Source organism: Aricia agestis, chromosome 6 (genome assembly GCF_905147365.1).
Source record: "Aricia agestis chromosome 6, ilAriAges1.1, whole genome shotgun sequence".
Lineage (NCBI taxonomy): Eukaryota > Metazoa > Arthropoda > Insecta > Lepidoptera > Lycaenidae > Aricia > Aricia agestis.
The window spans coordinates 17,042,634-17,068,831 of NC_056411.1; the positions used below are offsets into that span (position 1 = coordinate 17,042,634).

The 26,198-nt window shown below is 35.8% G+C and overlaps 4 protein-coding genes across 5 annotated transcripts; 2 read left to right on the plus strand and 2 right to left on the minus strand.

The window, feature by feature from the left end:
* Positions 1-538: 538 nt before the first annotated feature.
* LOC121727720 (zinc finger HIT domain-containing protein 2) lies at positions 539-2,963 on the minus strand. The gene is made up of 4 exons (XM_042115700.1): positions 2,816-2,963; positions 2,172-2,706; positions 1,661-1,864; positions 539-946 (listed from the first exon to the last, which is right to left on the minus strand). The coding sequence occupies exons 1-4, from the start codon at positions 2,860-2,862 to the stop codon at positions 644-646; spliced, it is 1,089 nt and encodes a 362-aa protein (XP_041971634.1). The 5' UTR covers positions 2,863-2,963; the 3' UTR covers positions 539-643.
* An 820-nt stretch (positions 2,964-3,783) lies between these two features.
* LOC121727774 (structure-specific endonuclease subunit SLX1 homolog) lies at positions 3,784-5,121 on the plus strand. Of its 2 annotated transcripts, none has more exons than XM_042115767.1 (4): positions 3,784-4,109; positions 4,298-4,345; positions 4,431-4,622; positions 4,710-5,121. In XM_042115767.1, exons 1-4 carry the CDS (start codon positions 4,107-4,109, stop codon positions 5,097-5,099), a joined length of 633 nt encoding a protein of 210 aa, XP_041971701.1. In that variant the 5' UTR covers positions 3,784-4,106; the 3' UTR covers positions 5,100-5,121. The 2 variants fall into 2 exon arrangements, with proteins under 2 accessions (XP_041971701.1, XP_041971700.1); XM_042115766.1 differs by having other exon boundaries at positions 3,785-4,109; positions 4,294-4,345.
* Positions 5,122-7,662: 2,541 nt separating this feature from the next.
* On the minus strand, positions 7,663-8,243 carry LOC121728013. The gene has a single exon (XM_042116104.1). It carries the CDS (start codon positions 8,115-8,117, stop codon positions 7,827-7,829), a length of 291 nt encoding a protein of 96 aa, XP_041972038.1. The 5' UTR covers positions 8,118-8,243; the 3' UTR covers positions 7,663-7,826.
* Positions 8,244-16,320: 8,077 nt separating this feature from the next.
* Positions 16,321-25,978, plus strand: LOC121728204 (aldo-keto reductase AKR2E4-like). The gene is made up of 7 exons (XM_042116339.1): positions 16,321-16,370; positions 19,675-19,770; positions 22,781-22,951; positions 23,628-23,744; positions 24,169-24,345; positions 25,240-25,440; positions 25,749-25,978. Exons 1-7 carry the CDS (start codon positions 16,335-16,337, stop codon positions 25,941-25,943), a joined length of 993 nt encoding a protein of 330 aa, XP_041972273.1. The 5' UTR covers positions 16,321-16,334; the 3' UTR covers positions 25,944-25,978.
* Positions 25,979-26,198: the final 220 nt, after the last annotated feature.

Sequence of the window (26,198 nt, forward strand, 5' to 3'; positions counted from 1 at the left end):
AACCCTTTTACTAATAAAGATAAATACGCAGCTTATAACTTTTCAAGATCGGCTCTCTTTGTCTGTTATGCCAATTTTCCAAATTATCAGACAAAGACAGATAGATTTTGAATTGTTTACCTGTAAAATATTTTTATTAATAAAAAGGGGCTATAAGGTTTAAAAGTTGAGTTGGCAGGGACATACTGTGTTACCATTGTAAGAAAACTTGATAATGCCGTTGTGAAATAGAGATATTTATAGTTCTGGACATTCCTCGTATAGTTAAATGTTGTTGGAATTAAAGTATATGGTAAAGGACACTGTGTTTATTTTACTTTCCTGTATTCATGGGTAGTTTTAATGTTAGGTGTTCATTTCTTCTGCAAGGCATATTCCGGTAGAAGGGCGAAATTTTAACGATTTTCATTGAGATAAAACATTTTCGAATTACAAGCGATTTTATAAAAAAATCTATAGTTTGTTTGCTTATTGATCATGAAGAAAGTCGTTGATAAGTATATCTTTTATATGAAACAGTTCAAAATGAAATAACTTATACTTGCAATATTTATAATATCTTTATTGTATCTCTCTTCTCATAGTTCATAATGTTTTTATTCATACTAAGAATTCAATTCAAACCTATATAATATGGCTAAAATCATGTATCACAGCTATTCAAAAATGATAGGTAATATTCTAATTTCTTTATAGCTTTGTTGATCTTACTTTTATCTAAATTAAATGGCCTCTGGTCTGGATATCTTTTTGTGAATTCACCATCTGTATTCTTCTCTTTCTCAACTTTGAGTTTAGATTTAGAGTCTGTGAGTAGTTGTATGAGGTCGGACAACGCTGCTCTACTGTAGTACAGTTTGTTATCTTCACAGGGCCCCTGTAGTAGTCTTAAAACATCTTCTTTCATTATATCCAAACTCTCTTTATCTGTTTCTATCAGCTCACTCTGTAATTAAATGTCATTATCATTAAAACTAATAGAAAATAATAAATAAGTGCGAGTTTCACTCGCGCACTAAGGGTTCCATACTATAATCATAGAGCAAAAATAGGCTAAAGACCTCTAAAGACACATTTTTTGTATTGGAGGCCCCTTAAATATTTTTTAAAATTAATTATGAAATTATGAGTACAATTGAGTATTTTGTGAACATTTCAAGTGCCTAGCTGTTGCCATTATTGATATCAGTAAAAAAAGGCCAAAAAAACAGGTTGGATGTATGGGAGCCACCCTTAAAAATAAATTATTTTGATTTTAATATTATTTTGTTGTTAAAGCAGCAACAGAAATACACAATCTGTGAAAATTTCAGATGTCTAGCTCTAGCCGCTCTTGAGACACAGCCTGGAGACAGACGGACAGACATCGAAGTCTAAGTAATAGGGTCCCGTTTTTACCCTTTGGGTACAGAACCCTAAAGATAAAACAGTTTTCTGAAAAAGGATGCTGATAACCAGCATGTAGTGGTATATTAATTTATGATTATAATTATTACAATTTTATTTCAAGTCTACTTGCACCTGTCTTGGTTATTGTTTTTAGTTACTGCCGCTTTTCTGCTTCCTCCAAGATTAATAACTTTAAACTAGACTGGTGCCAGTTATAGGCCTAAGGAAATTAAAAGTGAAAGAAAAAGCTATACTAATAAAAAGAAATTACCTGTAAACAGTTTTGAGCCACAGCCTCTATTGCAATATCCATTTCTTCGAAATTTGTGTTCACATTGAGATTTCCACAGATATCCAATAAACATGATACTCCTTCGACTGGATCCACTTCTCCGTTGAAGTATCTCATGATAAATGCATATGACGCCAGTATATTTGATATGTTGAAGGAAATACTTGGCGAAGGCTTTACACTCTGAAATTTAAGAAAAGGTGAAATTTAAAATTTATTTATTCAAAATAATGTGGCTCAAAATTTCATACAAATTTTGACTTTTATGTGTGGTTTTTTGTCTTTTGCTGTTTAGACTTGTGTTAAAAATTAAAATATTAGATTTTTTTTTGTGTATTGCTATATTATGATTTTTTTTTTAACCACACATAGCTATAACAGTTTGTTCACACTGACTACTTTGTTTGTCACTGTTATCATATTATTAATTTAACAAGAATATCTTGATCTTATACAAAAATACAGAATCGTGTCAAGCTTATAAACTTACAGTAAGACTTTGGAATTCTGGCACATTCTTTAAGGCGGGACATTTCTCTTTATATTTGTCATTATCAGCATCTTTCACTTCTGCTACTAGTTGTTTCCCTTTACGATACATCCACCAGGGATCCCACAGGGGAAGTATTGAGCCCACATCACCACCATTGACAAGAGCTTCAAATTCATTCCTCTCATCATTTGTTAGAGCATTCCAAATAGCATCTGGATCATTAAGATTTAAATCCTTAATTCTAGAATGTAAATCGAGATCGGAATCATCGTCTGAGTCTTCTAAATTCAAATCACCATCTACATCTTCTAAGTCTTGTAAGTTGACATCACCGTTTTGCATCCTCTTAAGAATTTCCACCATTTTTTGTTTTGCTTCATCGTCTACCTCGTTTGAAGCTAGTTCATCATTAACACACTCTCTGTAAAAACTTTCAGAGCATTGCATATGTTTCTCTGATTTGTAGCAGTCTAGAGAACAATAAAGTACTTCGCATCGTGGACAGCAATATTTACTTTTATTTTTGTTGCACCTGTAATTTTAAAAGTAACGATGTTAGAAGGAAATCAATCAAATTGAATGATAAAACGTTAATAATATGTATAAAGTAAACGATAAAAAGAGTTTAGAACAATACTTACAATCCACAAATTTCAGATTCATTTGTGTGTTCAATGTCGCCTGACATTTTACGATTAGTAATTGTAAATATTGTATGTATAAATGACTCGAAAAAGATTTATTTCTATATACATTTAATTATTTCCCAACATTTAGAAGTTTTTTTTAGGTTATCAAAACTGTCAAAACTATTGACTTGTCAAAACCAAATTATGCTGTCAAGTGTCAATTCACAAAACACAAATGGAGTTTTTGGGAGGATGTGAAAGAGTGATGTTGTGTTTTTATATTATTTTCCTAAAATTGTGTTATCTGGGTTTTTAATGTGTAATATTGGTAGGATATTAACCATTAAATATTTGTTATCGTGCACAAGTGTGGGAGAGTGATGTAATAACCAGAAACGTGCTCTTTAGTGTTCCCTCCAAAACTCCATCAAAAGTTTCAGTAAAGCGTCCTACCACTTTACTGAATCGACCGACTTGACTTCCTGACTGTATTGACTTTATACTTAGACTTTGACTAGACTTTAGACCTGATTGACCTGACGATAATATATAAAAAATATTTTAAAGAATATTGTCTTCCCGCCATAATATTATACTCGACACTGGCCATGGTTATAGCCGAAGTGTCATTATATGAAAAAAAGAAAAAAAACAAATGTCAAAACATTTTTTATTTTTGTATGATGAATTATAATTATTCATCAGTGTGATTTTATTATGCCAATGATTACTGGAGTCTGGAGCTCTGGACTGGATTACAAATTACAATGCGTGAGAATTTTTTAAAATAAATGTAAAAAATGGCATCTATAGGATATAGACATTTTGGCATTTCATGGCGTTTTATCCCCATATACTTAAAGAAAACTACTTGTCAGTTGTCACTGTCATAATTCATCTACTTGTCAGTTGTCACTGTCATAATTCATAACTCAAAAACATGTCAAAAATTCAAATTTCGCTGTTTTTAAAATATTCTATCGATGGTTTTTGTGATTTTACCGTGAAAACCGGTGTATTTTGAAATAAATAAGAATGCGATTTAATTGATAAAACCGTAAATATCGATAAGCAAAGTTTATCTTCATCAACATAATAAAAAGAAAAAGTCTTAAAATGGTATGAAGATGTCTGAGCCAGAAATAGTTAAGAATTTTTATGGAGTGTATTTATTGTACTGTATTAATCCTAAATATAAGGGTAGAACTTATATAGGTTACACAAGAGACCCGAACAGAAGAATAATGCAGCACAACAGAGGCACATGGGCCGGTGGAGCTCATCGCACGAATAATAGAGGACCATGGTAGGTATTCTTCTTTATTTCTTCGCTTCTCTTCTACCCACAATTGTTTACACTCTTTATCAAAGATCATCCTTGACCTAAACTTTTTTTTATGTAAGAAAAATCACTAATTTGTGTACTTACCATAAAAATAATATGTAATCATAAAATAAGAAGTCGGTTAAAAAGTAATACTTTGTTCTAGGAAGATGACACTGGTTGTACATGGGTTTCCAAATAATATATCAACACTGAGGGTAATTATTATTCTCTGTCTAATTGTTCAATAAATGATTTAAGTGTTGTCCAAACGTAAGTAATTTACGAATATTATAATTTTAGTTTGAATGGGCCTGGCAAAACCCTAATAAAACAACAAGACTTCAGCATCTGAATCTAAAGAAAATACCAAGAAAGGAGTCCGAATTTAAATTTAAGTTGAGAGTTTTGTCGGAGATGCTGAAAGTAGGTCCATGGTATCGGCTGCCGCTGGTTGTTCGGTGGCTAGAAAATGACTACTTTGAGGCTTTTCCTGTACGTATTCTATACCAAAATAATTCTGCTGAATTACAGTAATGTTATTAAAATAATAAAATAATCTATAAAATAATTTTTTCACAGCCTGAAAGAATGCCGCCAAGTCACATGGTAATATGCCACGGTCCAGTAAAAAGTTTAAATACAAAGAAGTCCAAAGAAATACTGTCACAAAGTCCAGTGAATTGCCAATTATGTTTTAAAACTATAATCGAATCGGAGAAGCTTACTTGTATCAATGACAACTGTGATTTAAAAGCGCATATAACTTGCTTAGCTGATTTATTTCTTACTCCTGAAGAGTTTGTTCCCATTGAAGGCACCTGTCCGCTATGTAACGTGAGATTAAAATGGGGAGATTTAATTCATAAGATGAATAAGTATGAAGTTAAGGCAGTAGAGGCAGTAGCCGAGTGTTGCGATAAGGCATTTGTAGACAATGATTCTTGGTTCCTTGATTGTAATGAATTATGACAAATATATTCTATTTCTAATATTTTTGTTTTATTGTGTTATATCTTTAACTTTATTGTTGTAGATACACTGCTAATATTATTTGCATGAACTAAGTTATTTCGTGAATCTACACATATGACAAAAGTATCAACTCTATAATAATTAAACTCCCACACCGGTTTCGGTGATGGTGGCCAGTTTCGTTGAAAGTAGGCTAGATACGCAGGAGTAATTTTATAGTACCCAAGTGTGTGCGCAGTACACAAGAGCACTCTCTATTCCTTTACTCTCATAACCCAGTGGGACGGATGACCGACACGACTGGCGAGAGATCAGGCGCAGTACTTTTTAGATGCCCATCCGACGTATGGATCATCTTGTCTGACAATCAGGTGATCAGTCTGCATTGTCCTAATACTGCGCGGTAATCGAACCTCTATACTACTGGACCAAGGAGGTGTTAATTACACTATCAATGGATGCCAAACCATCAGTTGAAGATCACGCAGACAATTAAAACAGCCAACTGCAAGTGCTGAGTAAAAAAAAAGAGGATATACTTAATTAATTGGTCGTATTCAATTTTATTTCTCGTATGTTGACCATAAAGCAAAATAGTACATAGGTACAGAAATACAGTAAATAAGTAGGTAGGTATGACGTATCAAATATTTGAATTGCTAATTATTTACAGCTTGTTTTTACAGTTAGATCAATTTGGATCTAAATGGAGTGTACAAACATTATTAATGGTTTTAATTTATTTTTTGTTCGTTCTTGATACTTTTACCGATAATTACGACGCGTAAAAAAGTGCGTAAACCCGCTCTACATATTCTCATGCGAGTCATCACGTCTCGGTCCAACGGTGCCACGGATAACCAATTTCGCTTTTACTTCATGTATCGATAAGATTAATTAACGTATTTTCCTCTGATTATGATAATTTTTCTTAATTATCTCATTAAATTGCACAGAAGCGGTGTTTTTTTACACGGGCGCTCGCGCTGTCACGGGTTTCAAGTTACAATTTATGAGCTAGTATACCTATTTAAAACATTTTCAAACGAATGTTTGTAATGAAAAGTAAATGTACATGGCCCGCGCTTACTCATGAGTCGAGACACAATACAAATACTTACGTAAAAAATAAAATAAAATAAATACTAGGTAATATACGTATATTTACAACACTTAGTAGCAAAATAAATTACTAATGAATGATTAAAATAATAATAATAAAAAGATGTACAATACACAAATGAGTAAAGAATAATTTAACTTACACTATTAATTAAATTAAGTTATTTATCTAAGTAAATGCAATAATTTGATTTGGTAAGATTTTTGTTAAGATTTTTTTATAAAAAAAAACCCCTAGATGAGGGGTCACCAAATGGCGGACCGCGGTCCGCATCCGGACCGCCGCGCCGCGCCGACCAATTGTGTGCGGACCAAGCATGTTCGAAAATGAACTTCGTTCAAAATAAATTTCGGTCTCGACTTACTGACCTCCAGGATTTAATGTCAATATCTTGCAGTTTGCACCAATTTCACTCTAAACAAGCAACGAAAAATTGTCACTTTTCTTATTGATATGTAAATAATTACCTTTGTAATTTCTGTAATTACACTTTTTATGTTCGGACCGTGAAGGTCATTTTATTTCTTAAAATGGACCCCGAGCGAAACTGTGACCCCTGACCTAGATAGGTACTATTATAATAATTTATAATGTACATATTTTGTAACCCCTTGAAATCATATTTTTTTAACCACTGCCAAAGTTTCAGACTGGAATCGTGCCTAGCGGTAATGTATGTGTGATAAACGTTTTATTATAGGTAATGGTACAGACCAGTGTTTCCCAACCTGTGGTCCGCGGACCCCTGGGGCCTGGGGGCAGGGATTGAAAGCGGTACAGTAATACCGGTATTATACCGGTATTACATTACGATACCGCTTTGATTTAAAGGTTGAGCCAAAACGGTAGCGATTTACCGTACCGGTACCGCTAAATAATGAAATTATCGCCGCGGACTGACTGACTCGCGGACCCCCAGGCTGGGGGTCCGCGAGTATAATATGTATTATGTAGGTATGGGGGTCCGCGGTGTCATCTCTGACGCCATATAATGCAATATGTGGACATATTCTCCCATGATAGTAAAAAAAGTTTACACGGCGCTTGTCATACACAGTCTATTTGTCCTTGTCTGGTACACAGGAAACGTCAAATGACAGACAAAGACAGCGGACCGATGTACGCTGCGTAAATATTTTTAATATTAAGGGAATCTATGATAAATGCGAAAGTGTGTCTGTCTGTCTGCCTGTTACCTCTTTACGCCCAAACGGCTGAACAGATTTTGCTGAAATTTTCTATGGAGATACTTTGAGTCCCGGTGAAAGACATCTAGGAGCCCGAAAAAATATACGGTTCCTGCGCTATAAATTGCAAACTAAATTATTGTACTATTGAGGTAAATCAATTAACTTAGGTACGAGTTTCGCTTTCAACCAAACAAGATCGAATTTTAAAAGTTTGTAGTTAATGCGATTATAATTAATTATAAACAATCTAAAAATTTGCTTCCAATTATTACTTACTAAAATGTTTTCCTCGTTTAGTTGAAAGCGGTGTTAGCTATCTTGATTTCAATGATTTCTATTTAAAAGAAACTGTCCATAAAACATTGCTAGTCCCGAAACCTCCAGATAAATAGAGAATACACTGCACTCCACTTAGTAATCATCAAATAGGTCGTCATCATCATCATCGAAGTCATCATCGTCTTCAGCTCCGGGGGGTACGAAGGCACCATTCAGGAACTCACTCACGGGCTCCGAGAAGCCCAGGGCTTTAGCGAGACCGTACACCAGCCTCATCATCAGCAACCTCGTGAAATCCACCGGGGTAGTCTCCTTCCTTTGCAAAGTCAGCTGCTTGTTTGTCGGATAATCCAGCTTCTGCTTCTTCATTTCACACACAGTGATCACAAAAAACAACAGCAATATAACCAGGAACCGCCTCATTTTTGCCGCTCGAACGCACGTCAGATTTTGAATTTGGAGCGTTGTTTTTTTTACGTTTATCGCATGGTATGCAAGGTTTGCTCGCGAACAGCCAACTAACGGATCGCCGCAGCATAAGTGAGGCGATAGAGAGTGGGCAGGGGTATGTCATTGTGCCAAGAGTATGGATAACTGCTCGCAAACGCATAAACGATTTTTACAGTTACTTAACAAACAGGCGTGAAAACGACGTGCCCTGTATAATGTGTTTACTTTGACACATAAACATCGTTTACTTATAGAACGGAATATGTAAGTCGGTATTGTTACCGGATTAGTAAAAGTAGAGTTCCGAATCTTAATGAGAATGGATCTTTAACGAAATGGAAAAATAAAAGCCTTTGATGTTATGAAACCTCTTTTTGTAGGATTTTGCGCTCTTGATTGGACTGAAGTTGAAGCCATGCCTAGGTAGGGACATTATTCGGCGTAAAAGTAAAGGATTTTAATTAAAGTTACGGAGATAAATACGAGTCCTGGTAGTAGACATAAGGATTTATATCTTAAATTGTAAGATTCGCAGCTTAGCACCCAATAAACGTATTTCACTAGTAACAATTAATATTTTTGTTACTAGTGTGAACCGTAGTGTGAACCCCTGTTTCCAATCAACTTTATGATTCTGCAAATTAGTGATTGGTGAAAGAAACCGTTTGAAATTGTTAGTAGCGAAACGACTTACTGGTATAATTATTATTGTGTATTGATCTTGTTAAATGCTCTTATTTTTGCGGTCATTGTAATTAACAGGCAAGTTTATTAGCGTTAAATTGTATGTCAATACATTTAATATCAATTGAAAAAAATTAGAAGTTGAAATTTCTAATTTTTATACGGGAAGAAATGAAAAGCGTTCTTACTTCACTAAAATATGGTGAATGCTGTTCAACATTTTAATATGCAGACTTACATAAATTTAATATCGCAAAGAAAGTAGATAAATAAAACTAGGTAATAAAGATATCAACAAACTGTTATTAGTTTTTAATACGGTTTTTAAAAGAAATACAAAGAAAAGAATTCGAGAAACGGCGACCGCTCAGGCTGACAGAAAATAAAACCGGCCAAGTGCGTGTCGGGCCACGCGCAATATAGGGTTCCGTAGTACCAATGATTTTTTTTGGTCAATGAATGTACATTTATAACGTGTTTTACACTACTAACAACATCATCTCAGTTACTTTCAAAGGAATTTGAACGAAAAGTTCCTTTATACTTCGCCGAATACATTTTTTCTAGTTGATCGACTATTACTCAATAACTTATGAAGTGTTCTTAGCCGTGATAGTTTTGCTTTTAAAATTATTTCACATTTCCAGAAACAATCGTTTAGCTGGTAGAAGGGGGTGTGAGTCACTGGACTCTCACGATTTTTTTCCACTTTAAAACTTAATATTTCACGAATGGATCCCTAAATCGGAAAATTATCTATGAATACTTATAATATCTAAAAAAACCTATCCAACGACACCCCACACGATGGGGTGGACGCGAAAAAAAAAATTCATCCCCGCTTCATGTGTAGGGGAGGTACTATAAAAAAAAATTAAGATTTTATGTACCATTTTGTCGGCATCATTAATATGTGTATTCATGCCAAATTACAGCGTTGTAGATCCAATACTCTCTGAGCAAAACAGCGGACGGACAGACCGAAACTTGTTGACTACGGAACCCTAAAAAGGGGCGCCGAAGGCAAACAAAATGCGGCCCCCCTTTTTATCACCGTCCACTTACACCAGCGATTGGGTTATGTGGTCGCTGACTTACACGTTCGCAATCGCTTTGGTTCTGTCATAGGCCAACGTGAAGAGGACTCATAAGGCATCAAGTGAAAATTCAATTGCAATTGAACTTCAAAGTGATATAGCAATCAAAAGGAAAGTGTCAGTAATGACGCGGCCTTGATTCGCCGTTTGTGGGTTAATCGACTGTCGCCGGAATAGGCTGTTGCCTGTGCGGTACTGACAGTTCAGTGTTCACAGTAGTTTAGGGTTAAGTTCAGTTCATACCGACACGCTACGTGATTATTATTTTACAATGCTTCCCAAATAGAGCCGGCTCGCTAATAGAGCCTTACTGCCGCACTCAAAGTGGAACATTCTTAAATGTAATTAAGTAAGTAATTTAAAATTTTGACATAATTGCTTATTTTACCTAAGTCAAAATTTTCTCTGAAACTCTTCATTAAATTGAAGGTTAATTATAATTAAATATCTCTGAGTATGGCGGTTAGCCCGCTAATCTTCTATACATAATCTAATAATATATAAAATTCTCGTGTCACAGTTTTCGTTGCTATACTCCACCGAAACGGCTTGACCGATTCTCATGAAATTTTGTGAGCATGTTGAGTAGGTCTGAGAATCGGCCAACATCTATTTTTCATACAAAAAAAAAATATGGCAAAACAACGTTTGCCGGGACAGCTAGTATTATTATAAAACAAAGTCGCTTTTTTTTTCCCTCATGTCCCTTTCTTCCCTTTAATCTTTAAAACTACGCAACGGATTTTGATAATTCTTTCAGTGTTAGATAGCCCATTTATCGAGGAAGGTTAAAGGTTATATTTTATTACGCTAAGGGCCTGTTTCACCGCTTCTTGATAAGGCTATCCACCACTTAATTTGACAGATGGAGTATGGAAAATCTGTCAAATAACCCTATCGGGCACCTTATCAGGAAGCGGTGAAACAGGCCATAAGACTAATAGAAGCGAAGAAATAGAGGAAAATGTGGAAAAAAACGGGGAAAATTATTTGAAAGGGCTAACTTGAACGCGCTAATCTCAGGAACTACTGGTCCGATTTGAAAAATTCTTTCAGTGTTAGATAGCCCATTAATTGAGGAAGGCTTTAGACTATATTTTATCACACTAAGACTAATAGGAGAATGTGGAAAAAACGGGGGAAATTATTTGAAAGGGCTTATCTCGCGAACTACTGGAGCAATTTTTATGTTATTTGGCACAAATAAGAAGTAGACCACGTGAAGGATCACAGGCTATCGATTTTAATCATTTTTTCAGTGGTTCAGTTTCAGTTCGCACGGGTATAAAATATATAGTATATTTTATACCCGTGCGACGCCGGGGCGGGTCACTAGTGTAATTTTTTTTTTTTTAAATGAAATAAGGGGGCAAACGAGCAAACGGGTCACCTGATGGAAAGCAACTTCCGTCGCCCATGGACACTCGCAGCATCAGAAGAGCTGCAAGTGCGTTGCCGGCCTTTTAAGAGGGAATAGGGTAATAGGGGAGGGTAGGGAAGGGAAGGGAAGGGAATAGTTGAGGGTAGGGAAGGGAATAGGGTAGGGGTTAGGGGATTGGGCCTCCGGTAAACTCACTCACTCGGCGAAACACAGCGCAAGCGCTGTTTCACGCCGGTTTTCTGTGAGAACGTGGTATTTATCCGGTCGAGCCATTCGTGCCGAAGCATGGCTCTCCCACGTATACTCTAATATATTTATAAACTCTAATAGAAATAATTAGCCCTACCTAATTAACCAAAGTGATAATTAATTATTATTATATTTGAGAATGTTTATAGGTATTAACGGACCGCCTTAGGAGGTATCCAGTTCTGAAGTTCTACCTGACCTTCGATGAGGTATAAAGCTCAATTTTTTTATTTTATTTTCTTCGGGATAACTGTAGAAATCTCGTCTTTCTCTGCCGGACACTTATGTCTGTTGCTTCCCACTGCCAGACCACCTCGAAGTCAGAGAAACCTCGGAGTCAAAGACCACCTAGTTATAATAATAATAATAATAATAAGCCCGCAGGGCAGCTTGTGGCGAGCTGTTGGGGAGTAGCGACCCCACGAACCCGAGTGCTCCCAAGGAAGCCCCTGTTCTCCATCTCCGGCTTGCCTTCACCGGCCGGCCGAAGTGAACACTGACGGAGAATCAGGCCCTACCTCTGCCTTGCCTTAACCGGCCGGTCAGAGTGGAGTCGCAAGAGCTTCGGCTCGGAGGAAGGATGTGAAGCGTAAGTGGCGAGTGGGCGACGTGATGGGACCCTCTGAGGGTGCAAATGATAGGCGTTTAAAGTCCAGCGACACCTCTCCTGCCTCAAGCCGCTCTGTCAATGTTGCCGCTTCGGTGCACCGTGCGTGCGACCATTTTGAGGGGCCCCTTCAAAGAGTTGGCGAGTCACCGTCTGCCAACTTTATGATACATGTTTCCACGTTGTATCGGCAGACGCCATAGTCCTTCCATAGTTCCAGTTACCCAGTCCACTAGCACCTCACTCTCTACGTGTTGGCTTCGGCCCCACGCATGCCTCCCAAAGGTCCGGGATTTAATTGCCCGTGAGCAAGGAATACCTTACACAAACATAATAATAATAATATCTATGGACGCTTCACACCACGTCAGTCTGGCCCTGTGCTAAGTACCTGAAGGACTTGTGTTACAGGTACCAGACAACGGAAATATATTTAATACTTTTATACTTTACATATATTTAAGATTTTTATTATATCATACCAGGGCTGTAGCTAGAGTCAAATTTGAGGTAGGGCAGCGTCGGTTACAGGTAGGGCGGAAGCAAAAAAAATCGGTCAAGTGCGAGTCGGATTCGTGCACGAAGGGTTTCGTACCGTTATAGATAAAAAATAGGCCAAAATAGTGTTTTTTTAAATTGAGCCCCCTTTAAATATAAATGTTGTTTTAATTGTATTATTAATTAATTAAGTGATTTCGCAAAAATGTCCAGTGCCTACTGTTGCCATTAATCAATATGCAGCAAAAAAGGCCAAAAAACACGAATCCTATATTGATTTTATTTTGTTTTTAGTATTTGTTGTTTTGATTTATCTCTAGGTCAATGATGTATTCAATTCATTCAATTGTTATTCTTAGATACTTAAAAAAATTATGTGACAAAGCATGAGCACTATATCTAAGAACTACATATTATTAAATCCTCAATTACGAAGAACAAGCGAACAATATGGTTAAACTTCTGGATGTAGCGATCCACGTGTGAATGAGAGTGAGGAAATAATAATAATAATAAAATAACATAAAATATTTAAAACAGCTGAATTCTACGATTCGCCATATTATTAAAAATGCGAAGAACTTCGTTCAGATCAACTTTTTTGTTCTTTTTTTTCAAAGGCCAGAAATAACATACCAGCCATTCTTTCGTGACCCATTGACAGTCTTTGAGGCCTATTAATTGCAGTTAAAGTTGAAAACGTGGACTCGCACACTGCAGTACTACATCTTTTTTTTTCATCTTAATCCGGGGGACGCGGGTTCGAATCCTGCCAACGGAACAAAAAGTTTTTAAAGGTATAATAAAAATCTTAACTATATAATGTATAGTTTATATAAGAATAAAGTATATTTCTGCTGTCTAATACCTGTAATGCAAGTCCTTTAGGTCTTCCTGTTAAGGGTTCCGTACTCAAAGGGTAAAAACGGGACCCTATTACTGAGACTTCGATGTCTTTCCGTTTGTCCGTCTGTTTCCAGGCTGTAACTCAAGAACGGTAATAGCTAGAGAAATGAAATTTTCACAGATTATGTATTTCTGTTGCCGCTATAACAACAAATACTAAAAACAAAATAAATTAAATATTTAAGGAGGGCTCCCATACAACAAACGTGATTATTCTAATATTTTTTGCTTAACTATCAATGATGACAGCACTTGAAATTTTCACAAAGGCCTTAATAATATATGTAATTTAATAAATAATAATAAAAGTTAAAAAAAATTAAGGGTTAGGTAGGTAGGTAGGTCCCATACTATTTTTGCTCTATAACGGTACGTGCGCGGTATAACCCTTCGTGCGCGGGTCCGACTCGCACTTGGCCGATTATTGGTATTTTTAAGGTAGGGCATTGTGATTTTAAGGTAGGGCATTGCCCCACTATGCCCCCCCCTAGCTACGGCCCTGTATCATACACATATTTAATACACATCCAGATCCGGGAACATTGAAAACTTTTTGTTCCGTCGGCGGGATTCGAACCCGCGACCCCCGGCTTGAGCTACCGACGCGCTCACCACTGAGCCACACAGTCCATGTTTTCTACCATCTTTCCAATAACTTTAACTATGTATAATATCTATTCTCTAACAATGGATTCGTTAAAGAATATAGCGGAAAAGAAAAGTCTATCTTATAAATAGAAAGGATTACATTCCTTGTTGTTAAAAAAGGCGCGAACTATGTTCTGCATATAAACCTCGTATCAGACTAAATTCGGTTTGTGCCAGTTCGATTCCCGTTTTGGTAAGGCAGGTGAAAGTAAGGACAAATGGAACGTGACATTTTGAATTCTATAAGAATAAGAATTTCGATTTTCTTTGAGTGAGAGATTATGGCATTCAAATTTTTTTAAATCCTATTACAACGGTGAATGCAATTGTTCGTTCGGCCTAACTGTTTTGTAGGATTTTTCTCTTTATTATTGAAATCATCTCTAGAAAAGCAAGTCCAAGGAGTGTGTAAGTCAACTACTTACTAGATAAACAATTTAAAGTAATTTCTAAAGTTTTAAATTGATATTGTATATTTCCGTTGTTTGGCCTTGATAAATTATTTCGGGATTACTTGGGGCCATTCTGAGTCAGAATTTCTGACATTAACGGCCGCACTCAGAGCTGTATGTCATAGATAGTATGATGATGATTGAAATTTTATTTAATGAAGAGTTTGACAGATAATGTATGGAATTTATATCAAAATCTTAATTTAATTATTAGCTCGTCTGTCAAGCGCCCAAAATGGGCGTCTTACTCTAAGGCTGGCATAAATAGTCAGTACTTAAAATGCGACCCGGTCTCATCTCGGCTCTGTGATTGGTCCAAATTTTGACAGCCAACCAATCACAGAGCCTGAACCGTGTCTTGAATACTGACTATTTATACCAGCCTGGGACAATTCAAAAGTATTTTCGAAAATGTTATGAAAGGTTATTAGGTACAGTTAAGTAATTGATATTCATCTCTTGCGGCAGTTAGGTTTAATTTAAGTATATAACTTTTTCTTTCACGAATATATTTCAGTCAAATAATATAAGTACTGTTACTGTAGCTCATTTACACTATACAATATACATATTTTTGTAAGTCGGTTAAAAGTGTCTCTATCACATTCGATATTCAAATGCCACCGCCTGGAGGTAGAGACGCGGTTTTTGTAATGAAGCTTTAATATAAATAACACATTGTGTTATACAATGGACCGACTGCAAAAAAGTAATAGCTAATAAGTTTTTTTAATTATTTAAATTACATCAATACATTACATTTATCAATAATGTTAAATTAATAGTAGTCGTACATTTAGAATACTATCCACGCACTCGAAATAAAATTCTGTTGCATTTTGATTTCAATTTCCATTACCCACGGTAACGATTTTGGACTGCAAATACTCCATTTAGATTCATTAACCGTCGTTGATGAAACCCTTTAAAAAGTAATAACTATTATTTATTGACAACGCACACAACATTCATAGGTACCTAATATATTGTATAACACACACCATGACAACTACTCTACCAACAACTTTGCCATCGTAAAGTTCTAACTCCAAGTTGGTAGAGTTCGGCCACTGTAAATTACCACAGCGTATAAGTTCCATAGACTGTGAAATTATTAACTAACACAACTAAAAAAACATAGATTACAAAGATACGTAAACATCCATATGCATACTAAGGCCGGTATAAAATAAATAATTAAAAAAAAATATAGTCAGTACTTAAGATGCGACCCGGTCTCAAGACGCGGTTCGGCTCTGTGATTGGTCCAAATTTTGACAGCCAACCAATCACAGAGCCTGAACCGTGTCTTGAGACCGAGATGCATCTTGAGTACTGACTATTTATACCGGCCTAATATTATAAATACGAAAGTGTATCTGTCAGTCTGTTACCTCTTCACGCCTAAACCGCTGAACTGATTTTGCTGAAATTTAGTACGAGGATACTTGGGGTCTCGGGAAAGCATAAGGTACTTTTTATCCCGGAAAAAGGTACGGTTCCCGCGCGATAAAATAATTTTGTAGTTGAAGTTTTTTGTCCGAGTACACGACACGATTGAGGATATAATAATATTATGCTATTTTTTTCTTCTAACTCTACAGGAATAACCAGTATCAGTTAAGCATCTCTATGTGTATAGTGTAGACTGTAGAGGCAGTTAGAATCATGTTGCGGCTTCTGGCAGTCTGTTGTACCTTATACGTGAGTCTTACACAATATTACTACATTGTTTATTACAATAATTACCAAATCATAAAATATAAATATAATAATATTATGTACTTTGTTATAATAGGTATTACGAAAATGTTTTTAGGATAATACGCTCCCATAAATATTAAAATAGCAGTCAGTAATAAGCACATCACATTTTAAAATACAATAATTTAAAATTTTACAATTACAATAAACAACAATGTCAAGAAATAATAAAATTGGTTGATAAAAGATTAATACGTAGGTAAATGTCAATAATTAAAATAAGTACATAATAAGTAAAATAGGTTAAAGTGTATACTGTGTTACATGTCAAAAAGATTATAAAATTCATTCAGCCTTTTTATTACTTACATACTTAATTCTTTTACAGAGTAGAAATTTTTCGTCTTCGATCGAATCGAGAAAATGATTTGAAATGAAAAAAAAAACTGTTGATATTACCCAGATGATGAAGTAGGTTACAAGGTTTGTTCAAAATATGAGGGAAAAAATGAGTACTTAATTATCCTTATGTCATAAAATGTTAGTTATCTGGTTTTTCCACTCACATCATTGATTAATGATTGCGCTAGGTATAATAATATCAAGCAAAAAATAGGCAACTATAACCAGTCCTACCTCTATTACTGTTTTTATATCTCAAAATAGATTTTCCTCGGATGATTTTGTAAAATCTGAGCGGGGTGACTGGAATTAAAGTACGGTGGAGTGCATGAGACGTTTATTGCAATCAATTATTAGTACATGACTGAAAAGCCAACAGCACAAAATATAACATAAAAAATATAACAAAGCATAATAATATATAGACAATATAAGGTAACATACAGTAGTTAATGTCGATAGACAATGTAAAATAACATACAGTAGTACAATGTCGATAGACAGTGTCGCTACAATTTCATTAAACTATTTTGCTTATTGCTTTGTTGTTGTGACGATTTTCGTCGCTCTTATACATTTATGGCCAACATAAATGAATTAATTAACTTTTTTTATTAACTAGATATTGTATGCGCAGAAATTCATGTTCATAACAATATTTTTATATTTTAATTTAGTATAAAGTAAAAAGAGAGAGAGAGAGAGATTACCACTTATTAGAATGGACCTGGTAGATAAATTTTAGCTATTTTTAATAACACTATATTTTTTATTTGAAACAACATATTATACGTGGGAGAGCCATGCTTCGGCACGAATGGGCCGGCTCGACCGGAGAAATACCACGTTCCCACAGAAAACCGGCGTGAAACAGCGCTTGCGCTGTGTTTCGCCGAGTGAGTGAGTTTACCGGAAGCCCAATCCCCTACCCTATTCCCTTCCCTGTCCTCCCCTATTCCCTTCCCTTCCCTCCCCTATTACAGTATTCCCTCTCAAAAGGCCGCCAACGCACTTGCAGCTCTTCTGATGCTGCGAGTGTCCATGGGCGACGGATGTTGCTTTCCATCAGGTGACCCGTTTGCTCGTTTGCCCCCTTATTTGATAAAAAAAATTAAAAAAAAATAATTACATAAATAAATAAACATCGTACCTCCATACATTGCTGTTGAAAAGACATCAACGCGTTACGAGTGTTGATATATCCCAAAACTCCGTCAATAATAATAATATTTATTATTATGGATATTAAAAATTTTTTGTTATAATTTTTCCAACTAATTACTAAATTTAAATTTATTTAAATGGATTTTTGTTTTTAATATATAAATGAAATTGGATTTAAATGTAATTTTATTTAATATGATAAAATGATTAAAAATTAAAATATGTACATATTGCCATATATGTATACATGTATACATATACATATATGTAAGTAATAATATTTATAAGTATAACGATAGAAATTACAATATAAAAATCATTATAATGTGATGCCTGATTTTTTACATTATAATTAGGTTCCCATTTTTGTTTAAATAAGTATAGGTAGCTATTTGACCGAGCTTCGCTCGGTATTCGATAAAACACGAATAAAATAACATTTTCTAAAAATGATTCCTAGCTAGATCGATTTATCGCTACCGACACCCCCTATATACTAAATTTCATGAAAATCATTGGAGCCGATTCCGAGATTCGAATTATATATAATTATACAAGAATTGCTCGTTTAAAGATATAAGATATATACTATATTATTAATAAACAATTAATGTATATTTATTTAACGCCAGATTTACAATTTATCGTCAAGAAATTATACCTACATACATTGTAAATATTCTACATTGTTCAATGATAATTACGATTTAACCGACAAGGAAGTTTATAAACAACCTCATTGTTATTTTAAACGTGGAATCTTTCAATGAACGAGTTTAAAATTACTAGTTTTTTTATCAAATTAAAAAAAATGACTGCTTGAAATTTCGAATCGAAATTGTAAAGCGAATTAGTGCCAGTCATTGACAAACCACGAAATCTCAGAAATTATCTACAATCTTTTCAAATGTTTTGTGTTACATCACTTACATGCCGAAACCGAGTTCGCACCTATAAAGGGTTATAGGGGTTGAACCGATGAACATAGATATGAAATTCCTGTCCTGAGAAATAATTTTAAGCTTCAACTCAAAATTATTTCTCAATAAATACTATTATAATATCCAAATTAAATGAAACGGAGTACATACCCACGTCATTTAGTTTTAGTCGGATTATATTAAGAGCCCATATAACCCTAACTTGACTACATACTTTAACCTAGATCTCAAAATCTCTAAGGTCTAGAAAACTGATTTTTTGACACAAGTAACTTCAGTTCATAAAGATTAAATGCTCAAGACGAAAACACGATTACTCGAAAATGCTCGATAGTTTCTTTTTTACAAAAAACCTTGTTTTAGACACATTTTTGCTTGGATCTTCGAAGTTTGCTGTCTTTTCTTTAATATTTTTTAATATCTAAAAAGGTATTGATAAAACCTAAATTTGCTCAAAACACTTTTTTCATAATCATTATAGTTCGTCTTTTATTCAAGTAAAACTAAATCGGCGATGATTCCGCGCCGTCCTTTTTCACCTGGCATATGAAAGACGGGCGTGAGTGTAAAGAGAGAAGGATCGTCCTTCTCTCTTTACACTCACGCCCGTCGTTTGATTTTTAGAGTCAGGTGAGCTCTTAATATGTCAATTCAATGTAATTCGTGATATTATGTCGGCTGGATTTGACAAAACGCGACCGAATAATGTAGGTCCGTCAATTACTGCGTATGAACTATGAAGCAACTTCTCCGATAGTCCTATCGGTGATGACTATTGACTGATGATGATTGTCCAGGTGGCGTTGGCTGCTCAGGCGCCGGTTGTGCAGCTGAACGATGGCAACAAGATGCCGGTGCTGGCCCTCGGCACTGGACGAGGGACCGCCCCACCGGTAAGTGTCTCCATGACAATACAATGTGTAACAAAACAAACCACCACCACCAGTGTTATTGGTTCGCCTGAGTCGTGACATAAAATTTAAAGTACGCTGTCGCAATAATTATTTTACTGACAATGAAAGCTATAGATTCACCTCTGCATAGGGTTGCCATCACCCAAATTCCCTTCGCCGGTCAGGCACGACAAAATTCCCGGACATTTGGCCGAAATGTGGTTATTTCCCCGGACACCTCTATCCTCTCAGTATTTACGATAACATCTTGCCAATTTTTACTTTTCCAAAAAGAATTTGTAAAAATCTGACTAACTCAAGTCCGTGCTATAAACCGTGTGTATGCTTAGCGAGTTTTTATTTTTCGTTTATTGCCGCATGACTTAAAAGTTAAATTTCTCTCATCAAAAGTGGATTTCAACCATACACTTTTCAAAAACCCGGCCGGACGCACCCCGGACGCCCTTTAAACTAGGACAAATCCGGACGGATGGCAACCCTACCTCTGCACCAAATTAGGCAAATCTTGAAATATGCACCGAATCACAAAAAAAAAAAACTGAATGGTACGTCTATGACTTCTTCAGAAAAGAGCACGTTGATACGAAAAGGTTTGCCATCCCTGCTTTAGGGTGTGCAATGTGCATGTTTACATTGTATATTACAGAGTGCACTGTGAAAGTAGCAGATGTATAAAACTATCCAAATTCCAAAAGCGCCAAAGATCAACCTAATGAAGGCATAGACGCCTATGTAATAACAATAATTATCCTAAAGATATGAGCTTTACCTACTGTGTGCGACTCATCTGTACTGGGATAAACTGTAAAATTAGAAATACAGGACTGACATGTAATTTTTACGAAGGTCCTATCAATAAAATAGAATTAAAAAATGAAATAAGTGTCTTGGCTTCATGACTAAAGGCCTTGTGATTTATAATATCACAACAATGTTTTGCTCCAAAGCTAGAATGGATATCTGATACAAAAACCAACTAACATTTGATATTTCAATACTAGCTATTGCAACATTCGAAAACAAACAGGACAGGCAAGATAAAAAACTATTGCACAAGAATAACTTAAGGATAATTATTCTAGTGATATATGGATGTAATTCTTTATCGTTATTCTTTCAGATATATTGTGGCTAACCAGGTGTTGATTTGATTCAAAAGAGGTTGTGGTATAGATTGATAGGTTCCTTTAAACTATGAACAAAACTTTTAGGCGCATAGCCATCTTTTATAATATAAAAGGCGTGTTACTATTACGGGTACAATACATCAATATATTATTGTGTAGTCAGTTATTTTCGTAATTAATAATGCACTTTTTATCCGGATAATCGTTTGATACTTATCGTTTCTCATTCCAAAAATGCAGGGGATACCTAGTTTTGGAACTTTTGAATGTTTTTGAAAACCCTTTTAATAATATTAAAAACTATTTCATTAATGTTAAGTTCAGTTATTTATTTGGCGATGTAGGTACGTATTCTTGATCATGACTTACAAACTAAATCTGAGAAGAATACTCAATCATTGCTTACTGGCCAAGAGTGCGAAGAACTGTTGGCCTTGATAACTCGTTCTTGGTCAAATAAATTACCCTATTGTCTAATCTATTTGGTTAGTCAGTTTATGGTTGTGTTATTTCACTTTTTCCCATATTAATGTTATTGGTGATTTTTTTGTAAATAATAATAATTATCCTTCAAGACTCAAGTTTGGTGTCAAGAATAGGTTTACACCGCAACGTGGCGGTGCAATGCAAAGCATTTCTAACAGACTTCCAAAGAGGAGGAGGTTTCTCTATTTAACCTTATTTAATATAGTTCTTTTTTGGATGCGTTTTTTGATGGATTTCGGACGGTAATCTGTGAATTAAATATAAGTTTATCAACTTGTATAATAGTAAATGAAGGTCAGTTTTAAATAGCTCATTTAAAAAGGCTTTGCACCGCAAACACATCTCCACTTTGTATGGGAATTGGGATAGAAACTTAGAGTTTTTTTTTACATCTTATTTAATACGTACTGTGCTTAACTGCAAAATATATTTTATTTTTATTTTCATGTGTCTAAAACGCTATTATTACAATTTTAAAATACCACTCATAAAATATCATATCCTACAAACATGTCACTTAAAAATACAGTTATTTAAGAACATAATATGTCATGAACTAATGTGGGAAAACATAGACCACAAAAACATAATATCTGGTATCGCATCGACTTGAAGCAACAAGTAAAACGTGATATCTTTTAATATGAAATCAAGACTTATAAGGTAAATGTGACTTATAAGATCACATCTATTTCTGTACGTCTTCATTTTATATTATTAATTAGTAGTTCCTGGGATAAGCGCGTTCAAATAAGCCCTTTCAAATAATTTGCCCCCGTTTTTTCTACATTTTCCTTTATTTCTTCGCTCCTATTAGTCTTAGCGTGATAAAATATAGCCTATAACCTTCCTCGATAAATGGACTGTCTAACACTGAAAGAATGTTTGAAAAAAAACTTATTATGAATAAAAATTTTTGACTTTGACTTTGACTTTAAAATCGAACCCGTAGTTCCTAAAATTAGCGCGTTCGAACAAACAAACAAAAAACATACTCTTCCGCTTTATAATATTAATAAAGTATAGATTCATCAAGCCCCATACGCTCACCGGTGAACGAGATACAATAGAATATCTATTGTGTCTCGTTTACTCGTAGTATTATGTACTGGGCTGTATTTCAACGCCTGTCCTTACGTAGCTCGGTAAATAGCCTAGATTGTAGAACAATAATTTCTCTCTTCACTTTACTTCATCGCAAACGACTCTAAAATATATTTATTGTAAAAACCATGCCATGAAACACAAAACTCTTCGTAATCATCACGACACAGCATTTCCGAAAACATTTTCTTTCATTTTGAAAGAATTTAATTAATTACAATTTCATAAAAGTTCCGTTGTCCATGACGTATTATAACCATTTCATTTTTCAGTCCGCCTCCGTCGATGAGGTCCGTCAAGCGGTCTTCTGGGCTATAGAAGCCGGGTACCGCCACATTGACACCGCGGCTGTATACCATGACGAGGAGCAAGTCGGCCAGGGAATCGCTGAGGCCATAGACAAGGGGCTGGTGACTAGAGAAGACCTGTTTGTTACTACTAAGGTAAGTAAAAGGAGTAGCAAAGAGAAGTTTATCTGTTTTATTGTTACGCCGTCGTCTTATTAGGGCATAATATTTTTACATGAAAGCATTAGACATAGGTTATACGGATGTCTGGTATCAGTTCAGTCCATGACGCCAGAATGATGGCCAGAAAGTGCTCAGTAAAAAAATTATCAGTCCGTCAATCACACGGTTACACAATCATTCTCCCGTCAATTTGGATCAGACTGATGGACTGAACTGATGCCAGACTGACCGTGTAACCCTATTCTTTGGATGGAAGTTTCTCGAGTATTTGTATGAATGTTTGGAACTGTCTAGAGCCTGGGTGGATTGTCCAATTTGGACTGGAGGGGAATCCTTACCTTTATCTTGCGCAAGCGACACTGGGTCATCAAAATGCTATATTGATAATTACTGGTCAACAAAGCAAGCAGTCCAATAGTACCGATGGAAGTTGTGACACATTTTTTTTAAACCCAAAAGGTTATATTCCACTGGTTTTCTTTAACTAACCCAATTTTTTTAAATTTGTAATGCTAACCAATGGACCGATAGTATGTGATAGTATTGTCAGTGATAGTAGTCTGAAATATAGATATTTGTATTGTATTTAATTAGTTATTGGATGACATAAGTACTTGAAAATTTTAGCTCAATTTCATCTGTTTTCCAGTTGGGGAATAGTGACCACCGCCAGGAGAAGGTGGTCCCCGCTCTCCGCAAGTCTCTGAAGGAACTCGGCCTGGCCTACGTAGACCTCTACTTGATACACTTTCCTTCGGCTGTGAGGGTAAGTATTGAGCAGTTCTAATGACCTTCATAGAGCTTAAACCACTGAAATAATGCGCTGTGATTTGAGATCTAGAATAAATCTGATTGATATGGAAGCTTTAGGTTTCCATATCAATCAGATACAGTTTTGGTTTATGCGCATATTGGCTTACGGCACAGTGTTTATACTTAAGGGTGTGTATGTGTCCCTTTTATAGAGTTCCCTATGAAAGAGTTACTTTTTTCACCTTTGCTCTTACAATTCATGCTCATACAAATCACAAACAAAATTTGGCTCTTTCAGCGTTGCTACTTTCACAGTGAACTATTTATAATGGACACAATACACACCTCAAAAGTATTATCACTTAGTTTTATTATACCTTGTATAATTCAAAATTTGTCGGCTGGGAGTTTGACTCTAACAGGATTTTTATTCATAGGATGATGATAGTGACGATGACACCTCCGAAGACATCGACTTCGTGGAGACGTGGAGAGGCATGATGGAGGCGAAGAAGCTCGGCCTGGCGCGCTCCATCGGTGTGTCCAACTTCAACAGCTCGCAGGTCGACCGCCTGATGTGCATGGAGATCCCGCCTGCGGTTAACGAGATTGAGGTATGCCATGTTTTGGAACTATTTAGCCGAAAAAAATATTCAATTCCAAATTTTAATGCTATCTAGCTTGGAGATAAAAGGTTGATAATATCAACCTATACTCACTATATAGTTATATAGTGAGTGTGGCAAAACGCGCCACCCCGGCAAGTATGCCGTATAGCTATAATTACATACTGCTGATTGGAAATTTCCAATCATAATAAAAACTTGAGAGGTGTCAAGGGACACCCGAATGGAACAAAGTTATTTCTTATGTTCAAAAAACCTGTATACATGCACTCAAAAAATTAACGCCATCTATTGACGCCCAGGAATACTAACAACGGGTCGCTGTTTCTTTTAAAAAACGCCATCTAGTTGACGCACAGGAATACTCATTATCAACGCCCTCTGCCCCTAACATGCAGGTACTTATAAAAAGTGTCGAGGTCAAATCAAGGTCAAATATCGTTCTGTCTAGCCTTCAGATTTACGCCGAACGTGCGATAAGGAACTTCGTTCCAACAACTCTAATAACCTAGTTTAACTCCAAGGAGCCAAAATAAATAATAATATGCAACTAAAGAGCATCAAGTATCAACTGTAGGTTGCCGAGCCCTGCTTCAATTCCGAATTTGATCGTGGAATCAAACAGAAGACTTTTGTATAATTTTACTCAGTCTTCGAATTTTAATATTTAAATATCCTTACAAGTTATATCTAAATACGGTATTCGAAGTCAAAAAGCGCAAAAAAGTTTTTCAGTCCATTTGTCTGTCTGCCTGTCATCTATTTGCATTTTTATAAAGCTACACAAATATTTTAAACTATGACAATATTTTTTTCAATCTCCAACAATAAAACATCTATGTATCTTAATGGTATGGCTTTGACTCATATCTATATTTCCAGGTGAACCCCACCATGACTCAAGAACCCCTGGTACGCCACTGCCACAACCTGGGCGTTAGGGTGATGGCATACAGCCCCCTCGGGTTCGTGGTGTCGCGCGGCAACAGCAAAACACCGCCGCCGCAGGCCGATGACCCCGTATTAGTGGCCCTGGCCAAGAAGTACAATAAGAGTGTACCGCAGATTGTGCTGCGTTACTTGGTAAGTGTTTTTTTATATAATAAGTGGGCAAACGAGCATATGGATCACCTGATGGAAAGCAACTTCCGTCGCCCATGGACACTCGCAACATTAGAAGAGCTACAGGTCCGGCCGTGTGCGAGGAAAGTACGTTGAGCGTGGAAAGGAGATGAGAATAGAAATGAAGGAGAAAGAGAATCGAGTCGAACCTTTTATCTAGTGTTTTTTTTTCCTATAGCTCTCAACTCAACCTTTCTAAAAGAAAAATAACTCAAAAAGATAACTTGTTGCAAGTTTAAATTTGAAATTTCAAAAACATTGTTTTTCAGGTGGACCGCAATCTGATCCCCATCCCCAAGTCCACGAACAAGGACAGGATCGTCGCCAACATCGACATCTTCGACTTCAGCCTCACCGAGGACGAGATCAACACCATGAATGCCTTCAACAAGAACATCAGAGTGATTGACTTTCACGGCTGGGAGGGATACCCTTACTTCCCGTTCAATCATTTGGAGGAATAAGGATGTTCCTTAATGTTTCTGAATAAATGTTTCACAAAAAATTTTTTGAGTTTTTATTTGGTTGCTGGGTAATGGGTTGCGATGCCGCACTGCCTTGCATTTGTATGATTCATCTGCGTTGCGTAGACGCGCGATTTAGCATAATGCAATAAGGACTAAGGTGCAACAAAAGCTTGCTTTGCGTTGCAAAAAATGTGGCTTCACTCTCATTGATTTTTTTGCAGCATTTTTTATAGTTGGAATTGAAATAAAAAG